Source organism: Acomys minous, assembly GCF_964271855.1.
Source record: "Acomys minous genome assembly, chromosome: 1".
NCBI lineage: Eukaryota > Metazoa > Chordata > Mammalia > Rodentia > Muridae > Acomys > Acomys minous.
Genome location: NC_140483.1, coordinates 56,743,668 through 56,765,761, shown reverse-complemented (window position 1 = coordinate 56,765,761; position 22,094 = coordinate 56,743,668). Strand labels below are relative to the sequence as shown.

The window sequence follows — 22,094 nt, the reverse complement described above, 5'->3', positions numbered from 1 at the left end:
ACAGCTGTAACCTGTCGGTAGCCTGTGTTTCATGTGCTGGCTGCTTCTGGAAAATGTTTCCACCCATGGAAGAATCCCAGAGAACTGGATTCCCAAGCATTAGGGGCTGGGGAAACTGAGGCTAGAGGTGAGAGGTAACAGCCTCGCCTCAGTTTGCATGAAGCAGGCAGTGTGTTGTCACTGAGAAGGAAGATGGCAGATAGTGAAGCAGACCCTAGACCATAAAGAGCTCCTGTGTCCCCGGCCTCCCAGTACCAGTCTTCCTCTGTCCACCTCAGTCTTCCTCTGTCCACCTCCAGACCTCCAAGGCACAGCACCTATAGCTCTGAGGTGAGGCAAGGGCTCCTCACTGTCGGTATATGGAAGTGGGGTGCTGTGAGAGTTGCATGGGATGGGGTCCAAGAGTTCCCTCTACTGGAGGCCATGCTTGGTCAGAGGCGGTCCTCCAGAGAACGTCCCTTGTCCTCCTCCTTCTCACCTCCGCCCCACCACTCTTCTCCGGAGGCAGAGGAATGGGAAGAGTTCTGCACTCCTTGGAGGGAACCTGTGGCTGCCCTGAAGGAGACTGTCTGGCTTGGCGGGGGTGGGGTGGGGTGGGGCTTGGTGAGGGATGAGGGGGAGCAGAAAGCAGGAGTCATGGAAACAATGACCCGGGTGAGGCTGCTTTGTTTTGGCTAAAAGGGCACTTGCAAGGGAGACGATGTCCATCCTCATAGCAGCGGTTAAGTGAACACGGCAGAGAGATATAGGCCAGCTGAGAGAAGGGCTGTGGTGTAGGCGGTGCAGTGTCCATCGCTATGACAGAACACTATGACCAAAAGCAACTCGGGAGGAAACGGTTTCTTCTGCTTACACTTCCAGGTAACAGTCCATCGCTGAGAAAAGTCAGAGCAGGGACCTGGAGGCAGGAGGTGCTGCAGAGGCCATGGAGGGGTGCTGCTTACTGGCTTGCTCCTCATGGCTTGCTCAGCCTGCTTTCTTATAGAACCCAGGACCACCAGCCCAAGGATGGCACCACCCACAGTGGGTTGGGCCCGCCCCTATTGATCACTAATTAAGAAAATAGGTTTGCAGGCAGCCCGATCTTATTAACAAATTTTCTCAATTGGGATTCCCTCCTCTCAGGTGACTCTAGCTTGTGTCAAAAAAGAAGTCAGTGCCAAGAGGTGGTGGCGCACGCCTTTAATCCCAGCGTTTAGGAGGCAGAGGCAGATGGATCTCTGTGAGTTAGAGGCCAGGCTGGTCTACAAGGAGAGTCAGAGCTGTTACACAAAGAAACCCTGTCTTGAAAAACAAACAAACAAACAAACAAACAAAAATCCAAACCAAACCAAACCAACAACAAAAAAAACCCCAACAACTTCATGGCACGCTTGTGCTAGGCCATATTTGTAAACTCAACATTTGGGAGCTAGAAGAAGATGAACCAAGAGTTGGAGACCAATGCCCGGCATAGTGGCACACACTTTTAATCCCAGCACTCAGGAGGCAGAGACAGGTGGATTGCTGTGAGTTCCAGGCCAGCCTGGTCTACAAAGAGAGTCCAGGACAGCCAAGGCTACACAGAGAAACCCTGTCTTGAAGAACCAAAAACCAAACCAACTAAACAAACAAACAAAAAGAGTTGGAGACCAGCCTTGGCCACGTAATAAGTTCAAGGCCAGCCTGGCCTTCTTGGGACCCTGTGTATTTAAAAAACAAAACAAAACAACAACAAAGACATGGCAGCACACATCTTTACTCCCAGTACTTGGGGAGGACAGAGACTGGTGGATCTCTTTTCCATATTTTCTTTCTTCTGTTTTGTTGTTGTTGTTGTTTTGAAACAGGGTTTCTCAGTGTATCCCTGGCTGTCCTGGACTTGGCTTTGTTGACCAGGCTGGCCTTGAACTCACAGAGATGCACTTGCCTCTGCCTCCGGAGTGCTGGGATTAAAGGTGCGCGCCACCACGCCCAGCCTTTTGCTCCATATTTTCACCATGTCAGTTGAGAGCTTTCCATGTTTTTGCCATGTGAGGTAACTTAGGATGTGGGGCTCCTCCCTGAAGGGGTGAATTATTTACATATGTTTACCACCTCTGCTCCCTGGAATCACACACCAGTTACCTGGTTACAGGCGCGCACCACCAGCTCTGCCTGTTTCTTATATGTGTCGATTCTCAGCACCATCAGGAATCAGTTCTGTGGCTTGGAATTGAGAGAGGAAATAACCCCGGTCCCTGAGGTTCTTCAGGATCCTGAGCAGATCTGAACTACAGTGGGAGAGCTGGAAGCTTCTCTCCCAGCTGGCTCTCTCCCTCAGGCCTCTCTCTCCCTGGCACAGGCTCACAGGAGGGAGGCCCTGCTTTCTCCCTACTCTCTGAACCATTGTGTGGTTTTACCCCGGGCCTCATCGCCCCTTTCCCTGTCCCTAGTCATTTGTGCGCCTCTGTGTAGCAGGCTGTGCCGCCTGGTGTTGCTCAGACCCTGGCACCAGTCTGCTTGGATATGAATGTGTTCTCTCCTTTCACCATCTGACTGTGCTGTGTTTGGGGAGAGCTCTCTTTCCACTCCTTGTCTCCCGGAGAATCCCTCACCTGTAGTGTGAAGCCAGCTGTATCTCGGATCACTTGGATCAGAAATACAAATACATGATGTCCGGAGACGCGCCCTACAGAATCACACAGGGGAGGGGCCGCGAGTTTGTGTGTTGGAACCGCTTCCCAGATGACAGTTACAGGCACCTTTGAGTGTGGACTATTGGACTATGTAGGAGGCTATGTTGTCCTGGGAGTGTGACATTTTGTGGGTGTGCTAAGAGCATTGTGTTTACATAAATTGCCCTGGTGCTTAGGAGATCCAAGCTGAAGTATACTAGCATTACTACTTTGAAAACGCTTAAGCAGGAAAAGGGCACACATTGGTGTGTGTGCAGATGTGGCCAGGAACCTGGCCACCATCAGCATTTCTGCTCTTCCCTCCCAGTGCTGGGGATCAAGTGCAAAGCCTCCTATAGACAGGCAAGTGATCCACCACCCAGCTACACAGTCCAGGCTACTGTTTGCTTTTTTAAAGAATTCCTAGTGCTCTTGAGAATCAACAGACCAGAGCAATTTCCAGTGTGTCTGCCCAGCAGAGGCTGGTAGAGAAGCAACTCCACCAGGGAAGGAAAAAGCAAGGAACATGAGACCCCTAGTTAGTCCAACAGTTGGTCCCCATCCCCTGGAAAATGAAATCTGGAGTTCTTAGAGGAAGCCAGTTCATACTGTCTGCAGACTGGTTGCTGTGTTCTTTTTGTGTGCGTGTGCGTGCGTGCGTGTGTGTGTGTGTGTGTGTGTGTGTGTGTGTGTGTGTGTGTGGTTTTCAAGACAGGGTTTCTCTGTGTAGCCTTGGCTGTCCTGGACTCACTTTGTAGACCAGGCTGGCCTCAAACTCATAGAGATCCGCCTGCCTCTGCCTCCCGAGTGCTGGGATTACAGGCATGCATCACCACAGCCTGCCTGGTTGCTGAGTTCTTTACCCTCTGGCCTTCCCTTTTCTGTGGTGCACTCTGAGCCTTGCTTCTCCTTGGAGCAGCAGGGATGCTGTTTGTCCTGTCTCCTTTACTTCCATGGCTGACAGCCTAGTGGCACCCCCACCCACAGCCAGGAGTGGTGGTTAGAGGCTGGTAACTCAGCACTCTTCTGGTTGCATTCCCTCCTGGGAAGGGCCTGAGGAGTGGGGCTGCCTGGGCGCTATCCCTGGGCTTTCTCTATGACTTTTGGGATTCTTTTTTTCTTTCTTTCTTTTTCTTTTTTTTTTTTTTAGGTTTTTTGAGACGGTTTCTCTGTGTAACAGTCTTGGCTGTCCTGGATTCGCTTTTGTAGAACAAGGCTGGCTTCAAACTCATAGCGATCCACCTGCCTCTGCCTCCGAAGTACTGGGATTACTACGTCCAGCGACTTTTGGGATTCTTAGAAAAATCTTATGTTAGGGAATCAAAAAGTGCATGTGACTTCCAGAATCTCAGAAGTAGAAGGTACTCTGTAGTCTTTTTGTTCATCTGTGCACCTCCCTGTCCTGCCGGTGCCACAGCTAACTCAGCCCCATTCTGTACTGGGAAGACGCTATGAAAGGACGCCATGTATGTTCTGGTCACCCATCTCCATGTCTTAAAAGCCTCACTGCTAGAAGGTTCTGCCCTTCCATTCTAGTTACCGCCATTCTCTGCAGACATATGTTAATTTGGAACTGGAGCTTAGAGGGAACAACATATAATTTTAAAAAAATCTTTCTTTAGTTTGTTTTGAGACAGGATCTCATGTAGTTCAGGCTGGCCTCAACTCATATAACTGAGGCTGGTTTTGAACTCCTGATCTTCCTGCCTCTATCTCATGAGTCCTGGGATCATGGGATCACAGATGTGTACCACTATGCCTGACACAAATTTTTTTTTTTTTAAATTTGAGACAGGGTTTCTCTGTGTATCCTTGGATCAGGCTCACAGCAATCTTATCTGCCTCTGCCTCCCGAGTGCTGGAATTGAAGGCATGCACCACCACGCCCAGCACCAGACACAATTTTCAGTCTAGTTTTTCTAGTTAAAATTAATTCTGAATACAATATTGCAACTGGAATTACAGACAGTTGTGAGCTGCAATGTGGGTGGTTGCTGGGAATTGAACTCAGGTCTTCCGGAAGAGCAGCCAGTACTTTCGACCACTGCACCATTTCTCCAGACTCTGAATATAATATTTAATACCATTTTTGAGATTTGTATAAGGGATGTGGGGTCCAATTTGGGGGTTTGGAGAAAGCTCTTGAAGAACGTAATCTCAAAGTCATAGGAGGGTAAGACACACAAGGGAACTGGATTGGGAAAGCCATGCCCAGATGCATGTGCCTGCGTCAAGTCAAGAGGTGTTAAATGCACAGGGATGCACAGAGATGAGAGGGAGATGGGTGATAAAGGCCTGTGCCTGAGGCAAAGGGGGAGCCATTGAGGGTTCTTTTTCTTTTTCTTTTTTAGATTTCTTTTAATTTTATGTATATGAATGCTCTATCTCCATGTACACCTGCATCCCAGAAGAGGGCATTGGATCACATTATAGATGGTTGTGAGCCACCATGTGGTTGCTGGGAATTGAACTCAGGACCTCTGGAAGAGCAGACAGTGCAGGGTTCTGAGTAGGGAGTGAAACAATCCAATGCACACTTTAGGAAGAGCCCCCCTCCCCAGGCTTCTGGAGCAAAGCTTTGAAGAGGGGGTGATCAAGACTGTTAGGAGTCTGTTGTACTAGCCCAGGAGAAAGCAGTGTAGGATAGAAGGAAGCTTTGGGGTGTAAAAACAGAGTCCCACCTGCCTCAGTGATGGGACTTGGGATGAAAGGAAAGGGGGCTTTCCCAATGACCGGAGGGGCTTCTAGCCTGGGATTCGGTGGTGCCATTCAATAGGGAGCCAAGAACGGGAGCGGGGAACAAAGGCACTGGTGGGTCAGGTTTGGGCCTTTGGGTTTTTTTTGTTGTTGTTGTTTTTTGGCTTTTCGAGACAGGGTTTCTCTGGGTAGCCTTGGCTGTCCTAGACTCACTTTGTAGACGAGGCTGGCCTTGAACACACAGCAATCCGCCTGCCTCTGCCTCCTGAGTGCTGGGATTAAAGGCGCGTGCCACCATGCCCGGCCCCTTTGGGTTTTGAGGAACAGGGGGCCACATAAAATAAGGGAAGAATATGCCTCTGTGTGAGGGTGGCATGGGTAAGGGACAGGAGCAGATGAGGCTGTAAGTGCAGGAAAGTAGAGTGAGCAGCAGGCTGAGGACAAAGGGTTTGAGACGACACAGTGTTTGAAGAGTGCGTAAAGGGAGAGGAAGAGGAAGACGGAGGGACGAATAAGGGTCTAGTGAGCCCAGTGAGATGGCTCAGCAGGTAGGGTGCTTACTGTGCAAGCCCGGTGACATGAGTTTTATTCCTGGAACTCACACAAAGGCAGAAGGAGAGAACCAACTCCTGAAAGTTGTTTTCTGACCTCCACATGTGCACCATGGCACATGCATATGTGTGTGTGTGCTCACCTGTACATACACACACACACACACACACACACACACACACACACACACACGCACGCACGCACACGCAAATAAATAAATAGAAATAGTGTCACAGGCCCTGAGGGCAGAGGATAGGGGAAGAAGGGGATGGTCTAGAGGGCCGAGTGGGCTCGGATAAGCAACATGTGGAGACGTGGGGATCCCTCTGACTTTGGGAGCGGCTTTAGTGGGAGCAGATGCCACATACAACAGTGAGAGAACATGGAAGGGAGCAGCAGGTGTTGTCCACTCTGCTTGCAGCTGAGCTGAGAGGAAGGCTGAGAGAACCTAAAGGCAAGGGAGCTCGGGCTGGAGGGTTCGGTTTTAAGTTGGGAGAGGCGTTGTGTGTATAGGCCAATGTGATACCCAGTTGAGAGGAGGGTGATGCTGGAGGAGACGGGAGGGAGCGTTATCCTGCAGGGGAAGCCAGCTGTAGCTGTAGGAGAGCAGACAGGCTGGATTCAAGTGTGGAGAGGGTAGTGTGGGAAAAGGCAGGAAGTTGAAAGACACGGCCTTAGTTTTCCATTTCACAATGGTGCCCAGTTAAGGCGAATGTTAGCACTCTTGCTTGTCCCAGCTCAGGGCTGAAATACTGTCACTGTCTGGGTTAAAAATCTTAAGCAGGGCTGGAGTATAGCTCTGTAGTGTAGTGCAGTGGCCCAGTCAGTCCTACGCTGAGCACTTTTCTGCTGCTTTGTAAAAACACTAGGGCACTCTTCCCTGGGACCATTTTCACACCTCTGGAAAATCCCTGTGGGTCAAAAGTAACTTTTAAGGAGCTGTGGAACAGTGGAGAGGCAGCAGGTGAAGAAATGAGCAGATAGCTGCTTTCAGCTTGTCCATCTTTGGGGACAGTAGTCAGCACATCCCTCACAGGCAGCCATGGCACTGGCCAGAGTGCTGATCCTTGTCTGCCATATTCACCAGGGTCCAAGGGGCACCTCAGCTGAAGGAGGGCCTGTCTCCTATTTTGAATTGAGTGGAACTTGTCACTTAGGAATCTGACAGGAGCCCGGCACTGTAGTGCACATCTGGAATCCTAGTACTCTGAGAGGCAGAGGCAGGCAGATCTCTGGGAGTTCGAGGCCAGCCTGGTCTGCAAAGTGAGTCCAGGACAGTCCAGGCTACACAGAGAAACCCTGTCTCGAAAAAAGAATCTGACAGGGCTGAGGATGTGGCTCAGTGGTTGAGCGCAAAGCCCTACTTGCCATCCCTACACACACACACACACACACACACACACACACACACACACACACAAACACATCTCACACACATCCAAGAACTCAGTGCATACCACAACACACACAACACACACACACACATCTCACACATCACATCCAATAACTCAATGCACACCACACACACACACACACACACACACACACACACACACGTCTAGACTTACCTAAGCATGGTGGTACACACCTATAATTCTAGCGCTTGGGAGGTAGAGGCAGGAAAACCAGGAATTCAAGGTCGTTTTCAGCTACAGAGTTCACCTACCTGAGTTACAGAGACACAGGATTCAACAAAAACGAAGCAAAGAAGACACGCAAGATCTGTCTGAGCTTTTCTACTGTTGCTTTCAGCTTTGTGGTCATGAGAAGTGAATAGCATGTGCCATGAGTTTGTTACCCTTGGGTGACGCTGTCCTACAGAATGAACAGTAGCTGATATTCTTGTGAAATGGGGAGCTTCCCTGATGCTGCTACTAAAGGTTAGAAGTGACTGTTTCACACCCCGCCACAGTGTGTGTGTGTGTGTGTGTTTTGTTTGTTTGTTTGTTTTTTGTTTTTTCGAGACATGGTTTCTCTGTGTAGCCTTGCCTGTCCTGGACTCACTCTGTAGACCAGGCTGGCCTCGAACTCATGAACATCCACCTGCCCCTGTCTCCCGAGGGCTGGGATCACAGGCATGCGTCACCACGCCCAGCTGTTTTATTTATTTTTCTTAACCACCACTAACCTACCACAGACCAGTTAACTCAGAAGCTTTTGAGAGTGCGTGGGCATCGAGCTGTGGACAGTTCCTCCATGCTCCTAAGCTACAGCTGGAGAGCCACATGACAGGCTAACCTTGTCGTTAAGTGCAGTAGCTCAGTGCCTCTCCACTCTGTCCACGGTGTGACTTCAGAAGCAGGAGGTGCCGGCCCTGCAGTGAGTGGCAGGCTCTTGCAGCTAAAGACAGCTGACCTGGGTTCTTTCCTCTCTGGCTTCCTAAGGGCTGAAGAAGGATCATCAGTATTTTGGCAGATCCGCACTCAGGCGCCGCGTCTCACCTGCTGTTGAACTTCGAGTAATTACAAAGTCTGCGAAGTAGAGCCGTGTTGTGCATTTATACTTTGCTGGAGTTTAATTGACATGTCACAAACAGCATATATTTAAAGTGTTCCACTTGATAAGTTTGGCATATGAACACACTGATGAGATCACCACACCGGCAAGATAATGAATGGGCTGCAGACGTAGCTCAGTGGTAGAGAGCTTGCCCAGCATGCACAGGCCATAGCTGTGATCTCGGCAGAAAGGGAGTGGTGGGGAGAAAAGCACACACACACACACACACACACACACACACACACTGAGCATATTCATTGCTCTCAAAAGTTCCCTTATGGCTCTTATGGCTTATGGTACTTCTTCCCTTTCCTTCCCTGAGAAGCGCCCATCTGTTTTTCCTCACGTGCGCTCAATTTGCATCTCCAGAAATTTCCTCTAAATGCAGTGAATGGTACATTACGTACTCATACTCCTTTTGTCTGGCAGGTTTTCTTCAACAGTTAATTTGAGGCTCATCCACGATTTTACATTTGTCAATAATTCATTCATTTTCAATGCCAAGTAGCACTCCCTTATACATATGTAGATGGATCACTCTTTGATTTGCTTAAGACAGGGTCTTATATAGCTCGGGCTGGCCTTGAGCTTTTTTTTTTTTTTTGCCTTGAGCTTTTTGTGTAGCTAAGGGTGACCTTGAACTTTCCCTGATCTTCTCACTTCCACCTCCTGACTGCTGCGCTCTCAGATGTGTGTCACCACACCTGGCTTTCTGTGTCCCTGGGGTCAAACCCAGGGCTCTGTATATAGCCCCCACCCAGACAGTTCACCTTTTCAAAGAATCACCTGTTGACAGATGGTTGGGTCATTTCTAGTTTGAGGATATTATCAGTAAAGGGTCTACGTTTACTATTTGACGCTTATTGTTTGTTTTCTTATTTGTAGTGCTGGGCGCTAAACTCAGAGCCTATGCGCGCTGGGCAAGCATTCTACTGATGAGTAACAACCCTTGTATTTAACATCTGTGGACAAGTCTGTGTGGCTGTGTGTGGTTGAGTCATAAGCAGATGCGCATTTGCCTTTGTTGGAAGCTGCCTACCTTCCAAGATGGGTTATGCCTTTTAACATTCCCACCAGCTGTGTGTGACTGTATGGCAGCTGGCCTGGATTTTGCAAAGTTTTGGGTCTTTTCTTTCTTTCTTTTTTGTCTTGTTTTTTTCAAAACAAGGTTTCTATGTGCAGCCCTGGCTGTCCTGGAACTTACTCTATAGATGCACCTGCCTCTGCCTCTTGAGTGCTGGGGTTAAAGGCGTGCGCCACCATGCCTGGCAGCAGCAAATGTTCTTAACCACTGAGCTATCTCTCCAGCCCCCTATTGTTAACTCTTGTTTCGAAACATCTCCCATGTCACCCAGGCTGGCTACGAATTCCTGGTTTCTGGTTCTACCTCCTGAATGCTTGGATTATAGAATGTGACGCCATACTGGCCTAATTTATTTTCTGTACGGCACTGGGGATCAAACCCAGGGCCTTGCCCCTCCGAGATAAAGGATCTGCCGCTAAGCCTTGTCGCTAAAACTCCTCCCCTTCTAATTAAATTAAAATATTTAACTTTATTGTTATTGTGTGCACATATATTATGTGAGTGTGGGTAGTTGTGTTATGCTACAGTGTGTGTTTGGAAATCAGCGAACAGCTTTCAGAACCTGGTTCTGTCTTTGCACGGTGAGTTCAGTGGACAGCTTTCAGGACCTGCCTCTGTCTTTGCATGGTGAGTTCTGGTGATCGAACTCAGGTGCTCAGGCTTGTGCAGCACGCGCTTTTATGACTAAACCATTTCACTGCCCCAACCACCCTTGATTTTTGAAAATCACTGAAGCCACTGGTTCTTAACATGTGGCTCATGAACCCTTTGGGAGGTCAAACAACCCTTTTACAGCAGTTGCCTAAGACCACTGGAAAACACGATTTACATTATGATTCATAATAGTAACAAAATTAGAGTTATAAAGGGACAACGAAAATAACTTTATGGTTGGGGGTCAACCCAACAAGAGGAACTGTAGCCTTAGGAAGGCTGAGAACCACTGCTTTAGACAGTGCTGGGGATGGAAGCCAGGGCCTCATGCGTGCTGCACAGACCCTCTACCATTGACTGCCACTGCTAGACAGCTGTCACCTGATGAAAAGGACCTCTTTTGAGTGACTCCTGAAAGTTGTCCTCTGACCTCCACATGTGTCCTCCACTGATAGTAAATAAATACATAGATAATTGTTAAAAGTAAATAAATTGAGTACCACTTTTCTTTCCTTGAAGCACATGGGATGGAAGTAAGAATAGCAATTAGGACCAGAGATGGAGACTAGATACAGTGATGGCTGGACAGATGTAATAAAGTCCTTGGGTCTCTTTTTTCCCCTCTATCTTTCAGTTTCTTTACTTGTCTTGTGGGCACCGAGGAAATGGGCAGTGGCCCGGAGTATGTCACCTTATTGTCACAATATCAGCTTATTGATACGTCTTGCTTTGTAACTAAGTCACAGTTTTACCCGTTGCCTGCAGGTCCCAAGACAACATGTACGAGCCCTCCAGGCCTGACGCTGGCAGGAAGTAGAAGGCTTTGCTGCCTCCCGCGCCCTCATCCTCAGTATGTCTTCCACTCAGGGCAATGGGGAGCACTGGAAGTCCCTGGAGTCCGTGGGCATCAGCCGCAAAGAGCTGGCCATGGCCGAAGCCCTGCAGATGGAATATGATGCTCTTTCCCGGCTCCGACATCACAAGGAGGAGAGCAGGGCCAAGCAGAACACAGAACCCTCTCTCATCAGCTGGGACGAGCCAGCCTTGGACTTCTACAGCAAGCCGGCAGGCAGGCGGACCGACCTTAAGCTCTTTCGAGGGCTTTCTGGTTCTGACCCCACCCTGAATTACAACTCCATCTCCCCACCGGAAGAGCTCCCCAAGTCTACCTCCCAGGATCCCCAGCCTGGCCCAGATCCCTGGCCCAAGGGCTCCCTGTCTGGAGACTATCTCTATATTTTTGATGGCTCAGATGGGAGGTGCTCTTTGTCTCCAGGATCAGGTGACACAGATGGCTCTTGCAAGAAACTGTCCCCACCTCCTCTGCCTCCTCGGGTCTCTATCTGGGATGCCCCTCCCTTGCCTCCTAGAAAGGGGTCCCCTTCACCCTCCAAGATCTCTCAGCCTAATGACATCAACAGTTTGTCTTTGGTGGGACAGCCGTCTGACAAACGGCTGAGGCCCCAGGACCCAGAAGAGGAAGAGCTGCCTGATGGCGGTGGACAGCGATGCACTCTTGGGTCTGTGGACTATGACGGCATCAATGATGCGATTACAAGACTCAACTTGAAGTCAACTTACGATTCGGAAATATTGTCTGATGCTACCAGGGGCTGGAAAGAGGGCAGAGGGCCCCTGGACTTCAACAAGGACACCTCTGGGAAACCCGTGGCCCGGAGCAAGACGATGCCCCCTCAGGTGCCCCCCCGAACCTATGCTTCCGGATATGCCAACCGGAAGAATGCAACACCTGGCAAGAACCGCCGTATCTCTGCTGCTCCGGTGAGGACCTTCCCGTGTATTCATTAAGAACATAAACTGCTGTCTCTTTGCCGTTCCAGAGTCAGACCTACCAAACATTCACTTGCCTCTTTGGTCCTCTCTTCTTCTTCTGCCTTGGGGGCCCTTGGGGCCCTTGGGTGCTTGGGGTGGGGGCATGGGGAGGAGCCACGATAAGCTTTATTGGTTGGGTTTTGTGTGTTGTTTTTTTTTTTTTGTTTTTTGTTTTTTGTTTTTTGTTTTTTCGAGACAGGGTAACTATTTTTTGCTTTTTTTTTTAAAATTGAGACAGGCTTTCTCTGTGTAGCCTTGACTGTCCTGGTCTCGCTTTGTAAACCAGGCTGGCCTGGAACTCACAGCAATCCACCTGCCTCTGCTTCCCAAGTGCTGGGATGAAAGGCGTGTGCCACCACCACCCAGCTACAATAGGCTTTATTACAGGAGGCCAGGCCAGGAACATCAGGAAAGGTCTGGCTCCTTTTCTAGGTTAAGGATCAGTGTCTTGGCTAAAAGAGCCCTTCTGGGGGCAGGCGTTTGGGCATCCTGACAGCTCATCGTGTTGTGTTTGGGGTGGAAGCCGAGAACACTCACTTCAGAGACAGAAGCTTAAAAGTGCAAGCTTTATCCTCTGTGTGTGCGCAGGGAGGTGGCCAGTTCGGGATCTGAACCTCCCTGAAGGGAGATTGTACAACATTTTTAAAGGATAGGCACATGAGCTGGGTGAGGTGCTGTATTGGCCGATCGTATTTTGACAAAAGGGGTTAAGCAAGGAAGTAGACGTGGGTGACTGGGCCTTTCCAGGTCACCTGGTTTCAGGACCCTCAACTCAGCTTTTTGCAGTTACGTCCTCTTTTAGACTTTTGCCTGAATTTAGAACAGTAGGGGAACAAAGGAGTGGGCAAGCTTTAGTCAAGATGGGCAGCACCTTTACAACCTGTGTGCCTTAGTTGGGATAATGGACAATGGCGACCTCTCTCTTTCCATCCTTTACTGATGAACAGAAAAACATGAAAATGCCTAAAGGAGCGGACTAGGAATTGGGTCCTGGGGCATGGGAACATGAACTCAGTTTTGACTCTGCTAGCAAGATGGAACTTGTTCTTGAGATGGCTGGACCCCGGAAACCGTCTCCTAAGAATAGGTACTTACTTCACGGTGTAAGGACTGAGTTAGGAGTCACCAGACTGAGAATTGCCTCTGGGTGGATGGTGAGGTGGGACTTGAGCTGCTCCTGACTCCTGAGGCTCTGCCCTGCCAGCTGTTGTGCGGCCGGTTAGTGCTCACAGAATAAATGCCCAGTCCCACCCCTATCTCCACACACCCCATCTCATGCTGCAAAGCCACGCAGCAAGAAACAGCAGAGCGCCAGGCGTGGAGTGACGCACGCCTTTAATCCCAGTACTCGGGAGGCAGAGGCAGGCGGATCTCTGTAAGTTCAATGCCAGCCTGGTCTACAAAGGGAGTCCAGGACAGCCAAGGCTACACAGAGAAACCCTGTCTCAAACCTTCCCCATCCTCTCAAAAACAAAAAACAAAACAACAACAACAAAAAAAACGGCAAAGCTGGTATTAGACCCTGGTCTTGTTCCAAAGTCTCCCCCTTCCTCCCTCTTCCTCTCACTTTCCCGTCCTCACTGGTAACATAACATTTACCATAGCCATATAAAAGTATATAGTTCAGTGACAGTAAGTGCACTCATGCTGTGAGGGGCGATTTCTTTTAGCTGTCTTTCCTCAGTGAAAATATTTAGAAAAAGCCTGACAGTATGATAAAAATGCTTGGGCTTATGTTATTTATTATATATTCACTACAAGTTATAGTATATACATTATTTTATATACACGATAAAGTGCAAAGTCATCCCAGGTGGCTTTCACAGAAGCCTTAACATGTCTTTGGCCCATGGGGTGTCAGGAGTGTCTCCAAAGGTGGGACCTGAAGGCCACCTGGTTTTACCCTTGACTTCTGGACACCCTGCTTCCCAGGAGCCAAGCAGCTGCTCCACAGCTGTGGGCTTCTGTAGCAACTTGTGGCGTCTCCTTCCAGATCTCTTTCCTCCTTACCCATTGTCCTCGTGCTCTGGGGCTTTCCAGCCTTGTGTCCAGCCTTGGGGAGCAATTTCAGCTCTATGTAGCTGCGTTGTCCTTCCTTCCTCTGCTTCTGCAGAGACAGCCCCTCAGAGCCTTATGGGGGTGAGCTGCAGCTCCAGAGAGCAGGCTTTTTAAAGGCTCAACTCAGAGGTGGGGCTGCTTCTGCTATTTATAGGGATGGGGAGAGTTCCTCACACAGAGCTGGGCCTGCTCACAGAGTCAGGCAGCCTGGGGTAGGTGGTCACCTTTGTCTTCCCTCCCCTATCTCGAGTGTCACCGGAGTACTGAAAGGAAGCCCGATCTGGCCCTGGCAGTGTCTCCTTGAAGAACCAAGGGCAAAGCCAAAGCCCTTGCCAGTTCTGGGGTGTGGGAAGCCATGCGGCAGTGGTCCTCCCCACCTCAGCTTGGGGCAGGGGCTCAGCCTGCTGGGAGGGGAGACCCCTTGAGCTCTGCGCCTATACCCCCACCCCGCCTTCACCGGGCTTCCAGCCGGAAGGATCCTTCCTATCCCAGGCCCACTGAGCCATCTCTGGAAAGGGCTGGTTCCAAATGCCAGCCTGGTACCCCCGCTGCCAGCCTCTGCCTGGCAGACTCCCCCGACCAGCATCGGACGATGCCACCAGGGCCTGCCAGCCGGGCAAACGTAAGTGGCTTTTGTTTTCTTACAGTGCCAGGGAATGGTACAGAAAGGGCATGAAATGGCCTTCAGTGGCCATTCTGTTCTCTCCCTCTCCCTCTCTCTCTGCCTCTCTTGACTCTTCTTTCTCTCTCTGACTCTCTGTCATAGGTTAATTGCTGACAGTGGTACTATTGTTTAGACTGGGACACAGGCATACGCTTGGCAAAGCCAGGGCATCACATGCCAACTACCCCCACTGCTGCCTTCCCCTTCATGTACTGCCACCCCCCACTCTACACACACCCAGGGGAGCAAGACTGACCAGAGGGAGGGACACTCAAGGAAGCACTCAGAACGTTTAGTGAGGAGCTTGGTTGCTGCCTTCCACATTGAGGGTCAGGGAGAGCGTGAGGACAGGCCAAGGGGTGATGGGAGGCAAACCACAGCATCAGACACCCCCCTTTCCTCCCCCAGAGCAGCTGTTAGAACCTGCTGCCTTTACCAGATGCAGCTTGGGACTCCATGGAGGCAAAGTCTCATTCCTGGGTGGCTGCCCCAGGGCAGGCCTGTGAGGCCTAGCAGGACTAGCTTCCTCCTTATTCGTTCTAACGTGGGGCTCATTTGACAGTTTCCTGGGTGTTTGAGGGCAGCCCTGGGATGAGGGGCCGTTTGGGGCCTTGTCTGAGGATCCCAGCACCCACACGCACGTTCCTGGAGAGGAACTGAGGCTGACCCCAGCAGGCTGCCCGTGGTCCTAGGTACTTAGAACCAACAAGCTTCTGAGGAGCCTAAAGAAGGGACCAGGCCAGGCTCTCTCCAGCCCAGATCCCTGTTTTGTGTTCCTCCTGAGAAGGCATGTGTGTCTGAGTCACTGCCACCATTGAAGCCTCATTTCTGGGGCTTTGAAGGTTGAGGCTCTTGTCCAAGGCCAGGCCTTCCTGGGGACCATTTGGGCTGACCACCTGTGTGGCCTAGCTCAGCTCACCCATATGTCTCTAGGAGCCTTCCCTGTAGTATTTTGCCCACCCTCGGCACTGCATTACACTGATTGGCCACGATGGCCTGGTCAGACACGTCCCCCTCACAAAGCAGGTTTGGCCACTCTTGTCCACTGCCCTGCCCCCGGCTTCCTTTCTCAGACGCAGGCTTCAAATCCTTTTTCAGTTTGGTCTTTGGCAGATAATGTGTTTCTGGATTTCATATATATATATATATATATGTATATATATATATATATAAAACTTTTTATGTTATGTTGAAAGTCCTCACACAGGCTGTGGGTTTACATCTGGGAGGCTCTCCAGGAAGGGATGCCAGAGAGGGAAAAACACTGAATCGGCTGCTCTTCTCTTAAAGGTGGGCTCCCGGCCCCACACCATCGCCAATGGCCACGAGCTGTTTGAGGTCTCAGAGGAGAGAGATGAGGAAGTTGCTGCGTTTTGCCACATGCTGGATGTGTAAGAGCTGAAGGATGGGATGTGGGGGAGGGGCAGGGGGAGGAGTGTAGAGGGGGCCAGGAGGGTTTTGGGTCTCCAGAGGTGGCAACCTATTCCTTTAGGAAGGAGGAAGAGCTATATTAAATAAACTTCCACAAAGCAGGACACCTCCCTCCTGCAGGTTTTTAGGAAATTGTAGTTCGCCAGGTGCCATGGTACAAGACTTTAATCCCAGCACTCAGTAGGCAGAGGCAGGCAGGTCTCTGTGAGTTTCAGGCCAGCCAGGTCTACTCAAAAACCAAAAACCAAAACAAAACAAGAACCAAAAGTTTCACATTTTGCCGGGCGTGGTGGCACACGCCTTTAATCCCAGCACACGGGAGGCAGAGGCAAGTGGATCACTGTGAGTTCAAGACCAGCCTGGTCTACAAAGTGAGTCTAGGACATCCAAGGCTACACAGAGAAACCCTGTCTTGAAAAGCCTAATAATAATAATAATAATAATAATAATAATAATAATAATAATAACAACAACAACAACAATAATAATGATAATAAACCAAAAAAGTTTCACATTTTTAGCAAAATTCAGAAACCTTGGTCTGTCTGATTAACAATAATAATGATAATAAACCAAAAAAGTTTCACGTTTTTAGCAAAATTCAGAAACCTTGGTCTGTCTGATTATCCTCCTCACATCAGGCTCTGACCTCAGCTGCTCGTGGGAACAGACACGTCTCTCAGTAAAGGAAAACTTTCTCTTGTACTGAAGAGAATGGAAATGGATTCCTGACTACTTATTGGTTAAATTCTATTAAACCTAGTATGGAAAGCTCCTTTTGGAAGGTCTTGCTACCATTCCACAGTGGGGATTCTTTGGCTGCTGTAGCAGAGATGGCCAGAAAGCGTACAGCCCCACCCAGGCTGCGGTGGCACAATGCCTTTAATTCCAGCACTTGGGAAGCAGAGGCAGGTGGGTCTCTGTGAGTTCAAGGCCAGCCTGCTCTACAAAGTGAGTCCAGGACAGCCAAGAGAAACCCTGTCTTGAAAAACCAAAGAAGTAAAAAGAAAGAGTACAGGTTCCTAGGGCTGCTCCCCCCCCCCCCCACACACAACTGCCTCAACCTGGCCCACAGATCATGGGGCTCAGCTGAGTAGACAGAAAAGCCTTTGGGCCTTAGGGTGGGAGGGGCCTTGCTGAGCCTTTGAAGACAGGGCTAGAGTCCTTCCTCCTGTTTTCCTGTACAGCCTTCGGACAGGCTCTGATATCCAGGACTATTCCCTAACTGGATATGTCTGGAGCACCGTCACCCCGAGCCCAGAGCACCTTGGGGATGAGGTCAACCTGAAGGTGACAGTGTTGTGTGACAGTCTTCGGGAGCCACTCACTTTCACTTGCAACTGTAAGTTAGTCGGGGGTTATGTGAGCGTCCTTAAGGTTAAGGCAGGGAGGCCTGCGGAGTCCCTTGGCTTTGATTCTCACCCAGCTCTGTAGCCTGAGTGAGAGGCAGCTGGATGGGTCTTCCTGGGGGCGGGGGCAGCTTTCTATGTACACAGTAACTTCCCACAGCCCCAGGCTGTGCATTTGCCCACTTTATCTAACTGTTGGTGATAACTAAGATGACTTGGCTGGTGATAAAGGGTCAAGGTTGGGAGGGTCTGTCCCACTAGCCCGATGTCACCGCCCTGGCCTTGCTCCTTACAGGTTCCTCCACTGTGGACCTGGTCATCTACCAGACCCTCTGTTACACCCATGACGAGCTGAGGGAAGTGGATGTGGGCGACTTTGTGCTTAAGCCCTGCGGGCTGGAGGAATTCCTGCAGAAGTGAGTGGCTGGGAGTGAGGGCCCTGTGGGACAGAGGGGAAACGTGCCTCCTGGCTGGGAGGATGAGAGAGAACAGCACTAGGCTCGGCATTTGCTGCTTTTCCCTAACCCTGGAGTTGGGACTCCTGCTTTCTGGACACATTCCCAGCCACGTCGCACATATTCCCCAGCTGGGTTGGCTGGATCCGGAGCCAAATCTGCTGTGGAGAGAGAGAGAGCTTGGAGCCGGGATTAAGCAAAGATGAGGTCGCATCTATGTGCAGGCGTCTCCTTGCTTCTCCGTGTGCGGAGGTGGATTAGAGGGCAGCGGCAGGTTGCTCCTCTCAGTCCAGAGGACATGCAAGTGCTGGGCAGAAATGCCCTTATAGAGCCAAAGAGAGACGCGGCGGCAGTGGCTCTCGCTGCTTTCCCCCTGCCAACAGGCCTTTGTTTCCACTGGCCTGTGTAGCTGCTTTACCTCCTCCTAGGCTGGCTTCCAGCTCAGTGCCCTCTACAGAAGGCAGCCTCCCTGGAAAGTGTGATGTGGGACCAGCTGAGAGAAGTCCCCTCCACTCCTCAGGACTGTGGGAAGCTGGGGTGGAGTAGGCAGGGCTCCCACCCTCAGGAGTAGGAGCGTGTGGCAGCCAGCATCAGGAGATCTGCTGTCCTCCACCCAAGCTTCTGTGTGCCTACAGTCCACCATCGGGGGGGCCCCCTTGATGGGAACAGACCTTGGGAGCAGGGAAAGGCAAGGCCTGTGTCTCCCTTCCCAGCAGTTTCTGTGAAGGGCCACTTTTGCTCATTTTCCCTCCAGCAAATGCAGATGAAAGAATAGATTTGCTCTATGCCTAGAGCACAGTCAGAACTTAAGGTTCATTCCCTCCTCCCACACGTCCCACCCCTGACCCCGCCGAGACAGGGTTTCTCTGTGTAGCCTTGGCTGTCCTGGACTTGCTTTGTAGACCAGGCTGACCTTGAACTCACAGAGATCTGCCTGCCTCTGCCTCCCTAAGTGCACCACCACACCCGGCTTAAAGGTTCATTTCTTGTTTTTCTTTTCTTTCTTTCTTTCTTTCTTTTTCGAGACAGGGTTTCTCTGTGTAGCCTTGGCTGTCCTGGACTTGCTTTGTAGACCAGGCTGACCTTGAACTCACAGAGATCTGCCTGCCTCTGCCTCCCTAAGTGCACCACCACACCCGGCTTAAAGGTTCATTTCTTGTTTTTCTTTTCTTTCTTTCTTTCTTTTTTTTTTTTCGAGACAGGGTTTCTCTGTGTAGCCTTGGTTGTCCTAGACTTGCTTTGTAGACCAGGCTGGTCTTGAACTCACAGTGATCCACCTGCCTCTGCCTCCCGAGTACTGGGATTAAAGGCGGGTGCCACCACTCTCGGCTCGAGCCCTGGAGTCTTAGAGCTAGTAGGAGATGCCAAATGCAATGTTCCCGGAGACGTGACACCAGGCAGTAGTCCTTGGGCCATGCTCCCCTCACCCAGACCCCAACTTGTGCCTAAAGCCCTTTCACAAACAAGCTGAAGTCACTAGAGCCATGACTTGCCCCCACCCACCCTGCACAAAAGCATAACACTGGCTTCTGGGTGGAAAGGGCCCTCTGGGGTTTCCAGAACATGGCTAGTTCCCAAGGAAGCCCTCAGGATTGTTTCCCTCCCAGAGCTGGAGGGGCCGATACTGAAGGCAGTGTTGCTCCAGGATGCAGGCTGCTCTGCGATAAGAACCTTGAGACGCTCCTAGGGGAGAGCGGGGTTTCCTGTTCCCTCCCCCTCACTACCACTGTGCTCCTCTTCCTTCCTCACAGACCCTCCCGCAGGCCTGCCCGGCAGTCTAGCCTCCCCACCTCCGTAGCTCAGTTTTATTTTCAGCTTAGCAGGTCAGAGCTCATATTGCAGGTTTGGGGCCCCTTAGTTAGAGTGTGGAGAGCCTCTACGTCTAGGCTGGTCTTGTTTGGCCTGAGGCCCTGTATTTCCAGAAGTTTCTGCACCCCTCTTTTCCTTTTGCTCCCCTCCGTTCCCTTCCATTCTAGTCCAGATTCCCACCTCTGCAGAGGAAGGAAGTCCGTTCTGGCGGCTTCTGCTGCTAAGATGCTAGGGCCTGGCCCAGCTTGCAGCACTGGCCCAGAGTGGCGCTTGTTGGGACTTTTCATGTGGGTTTCCTTTCAGATTGAGGTGTGATGTGGGGGAGAGTGGAAGAGGTTGGGTGTCAGGAGGACTCAGCAGGCTGCCTCCTATGAACTGAGGGTCTCCTGTGTGGGTGCCGAGCTGTGAGAACTACGTATACCTTTTTAGAAAGTGTGAAAACTCACAGGGGATCCCTAATAAGGCAGGACCATGGAGGGAGGAGCGAGGCCGCATCACTCAGCCCCCTCTTCTCTTGGTTATTAAAGCCAAGAGAATAGCATTTAAACTGATAGATGCCCCTTAGGACGTCCCTCTGTACCCCAACTCTTTACATCAGTTTCCATCTTAGGAATGAGCCATCATTTGTGTAGCCCAAGAATGACATGTTGTGGGCGGCTTTAATTCAGGAAAGACCCCAATGCTTTACCGTGACGTTTTCCAGGAGTAAAGGATAAGGCCCTACAATGTAGGAGGCCTATCCCCTACCGGTCTCTCCCTCCGTCTTCCCTCCCTTCCTCCCCGGTTATCTCTCCCCAAGCTAAAGTACGCATCTCTCCTCCCGCTGAGTTCCTAAGGCACTAATGGTCTTGTCCCCCTACCCCGCCAGTAAGCATGCCCTGGGCAGCCATGAGTATATCCAATATTGCTGCAAGTTCGACATCAACATCCGACTACAGCTGATGGAGCAGAAGGCCATACGCAGTGACCTGGCCCGGACGGTACGTGTTGGAAATGGCCAACAGTTGTAGATACCGGGGCAGATAGAGTGAGCGGTGGGTAATAGGGAACATGTTATGGGAGTGGGCTGGGTATCCCAGGCTGACAAGAGGGGGTCACCCCTGCCTGATGAGGGTCCTGTTCATTCACTCAGGTAAATGATGACCAGAGCCCTTCTACCTTGAACTACCTCATCCATCTCCAAGACAGGCCAGTCAAGCAGACCATCAGCAGGTGAGAGCGGGCCACCTCCTTGGTGTAGTCCAAGCTGGAACTTTGGGGGGGGGGGAATAGCATAGATATGCTTGCCTGGCTTCCGGCTAGGGTGACAGATTCTCATAAATGTCTAGAACTTTGGCCCACGAAACTTGTAAAGGGTCGGGCGTGGTGGCAATCGCCTGTAATCCCAGCACTCTGGGAGGTAGAGGCAGGTGGATCTCTGTGCGTTTGAGGCCAGCCTGGTCCACAAAGTGAGTCCAGGACAGTCAAGGCTACACAGAGAAACCCTTCAAAACAAAACAAAACAGAACAAAAAGAACTTTATAAAGATGATCCTACCCCAGGGCATATGTCTTGTCCTCTCTCTATGCCTGCCAGCGGGGCTCAATCTCCCTGATGTTGTGACCCTCATGTTGTGGTGACCTCCCCCCCAGCCATAAAATTATTTCATTGCCACTTCATAACTGTGATTTTGCTACTGTTATGAATCATAAGGTAAATTTCTGACCTGCGGCCCCTGTGGGAGGTCGCGACCCACAGGTTGAGAACTGCTGATCGAGTGCTTTTTCTGTCCTTTTCTAGGTGAGAGGTAGCAGAGTAAAAGGGACCCCTTTTTCATCCTAGCAGGGCATGGAGAGAGTGGGGAACCCCTTCACAGCAGGGTCCTTGAACAGGGGAGAGGAAAGGGAAGGCATGGGTCTCCCGGGGCAGTGAACCCTTTGTGATCTCTCGTGTGATTTTTCTCACCCCATATCCCCAGGCAGGCCTTGAGTCTTCTGTTTGACACTTACCACAATGAGGTGGACGCCTTCCTGCTGGCTGACGTGAGTACACATCCTGGGACTGACCAGGGAAGAGCTACTGGAAGCTCCTTTCTCCTCAGGCTTCCTGCTATTGGATGACAGTCTGTCAGCGACAATTCTGGACAAGCAAAACACCTCCTGACTGTGGGGCAGCTGGCCAGAGTGTAAAAAGGTGTCTGTCCCTCTGTGAAAGTCAACAGGTGGACTCTGATCGCTGTTCCTGGAGTAGAGCATCTCCAAGCTAAGGGTGTGGCCTCAGACTTTTTTTTTTTCCGGTGAAAAGTACACAGGAACACTGTCTTAAGAGGTTTTGTCGAGCCTGTGTCACAGATGTCATACCCTCAGGAGAGTGGCAAGTCCCAAGGCTGGATCC

The 22,094-nt window shown here is 50.7% G+C and overlaps 1 protein-coding gene across 2 annotated transcripts in view; it reads left to right on the top strand.

Annotated features, from left to right (window-relative positions):
• Positions 1-2,534: 2,534 nt before the first annotated feature.
• Positions 2,535-22,094, top strand: part of PIK3C2B (phosphatidylinositol-4-phosphate 3-kinase catalytic subunit type 2 beta) — a 54,226-nt gene continuing 34,666 nt past the window's right edge. The window contains exons 1-8 of one of the 2 annotated variants that reach the window (XM_084783583.1): positions 2,535-2,719; positions 10,888-11,904; positions 15,968-16,068; positions 17,296-17,450; positions 17,753-17,873; positions 20,590-20,701; positions 20,854-20,933; positions 21,679-21,742. In XM_084783583.1, coding sequence (XP_084639709.1) covers positions 10,975-11,904; positions 15,968-16,068; positions 17,296-17,450; positions 17,753-17,873; positions 20,590-20,701; positions 20,854-20,933; positions 21,679-21,742 — 1,563 coding nt within the window. In that variant the 5' untranslated portion in view covers positions 2,535-2,719; positions 10,888-10,974. Of the gene's footprint in view, positions 2,720-10,887; positions 11,905-12,196; positions 14,636-15,967; positions 16,069-17,295; positions 17,451-17,752; positions 17,874-20,589; positions 20,702-20,853; positions 20,934-21,678; positions 21,743-22,094 lie in introns of those variants that run through there. The other variant, XM_084783584.1, reaches the window with a different exon arrangement.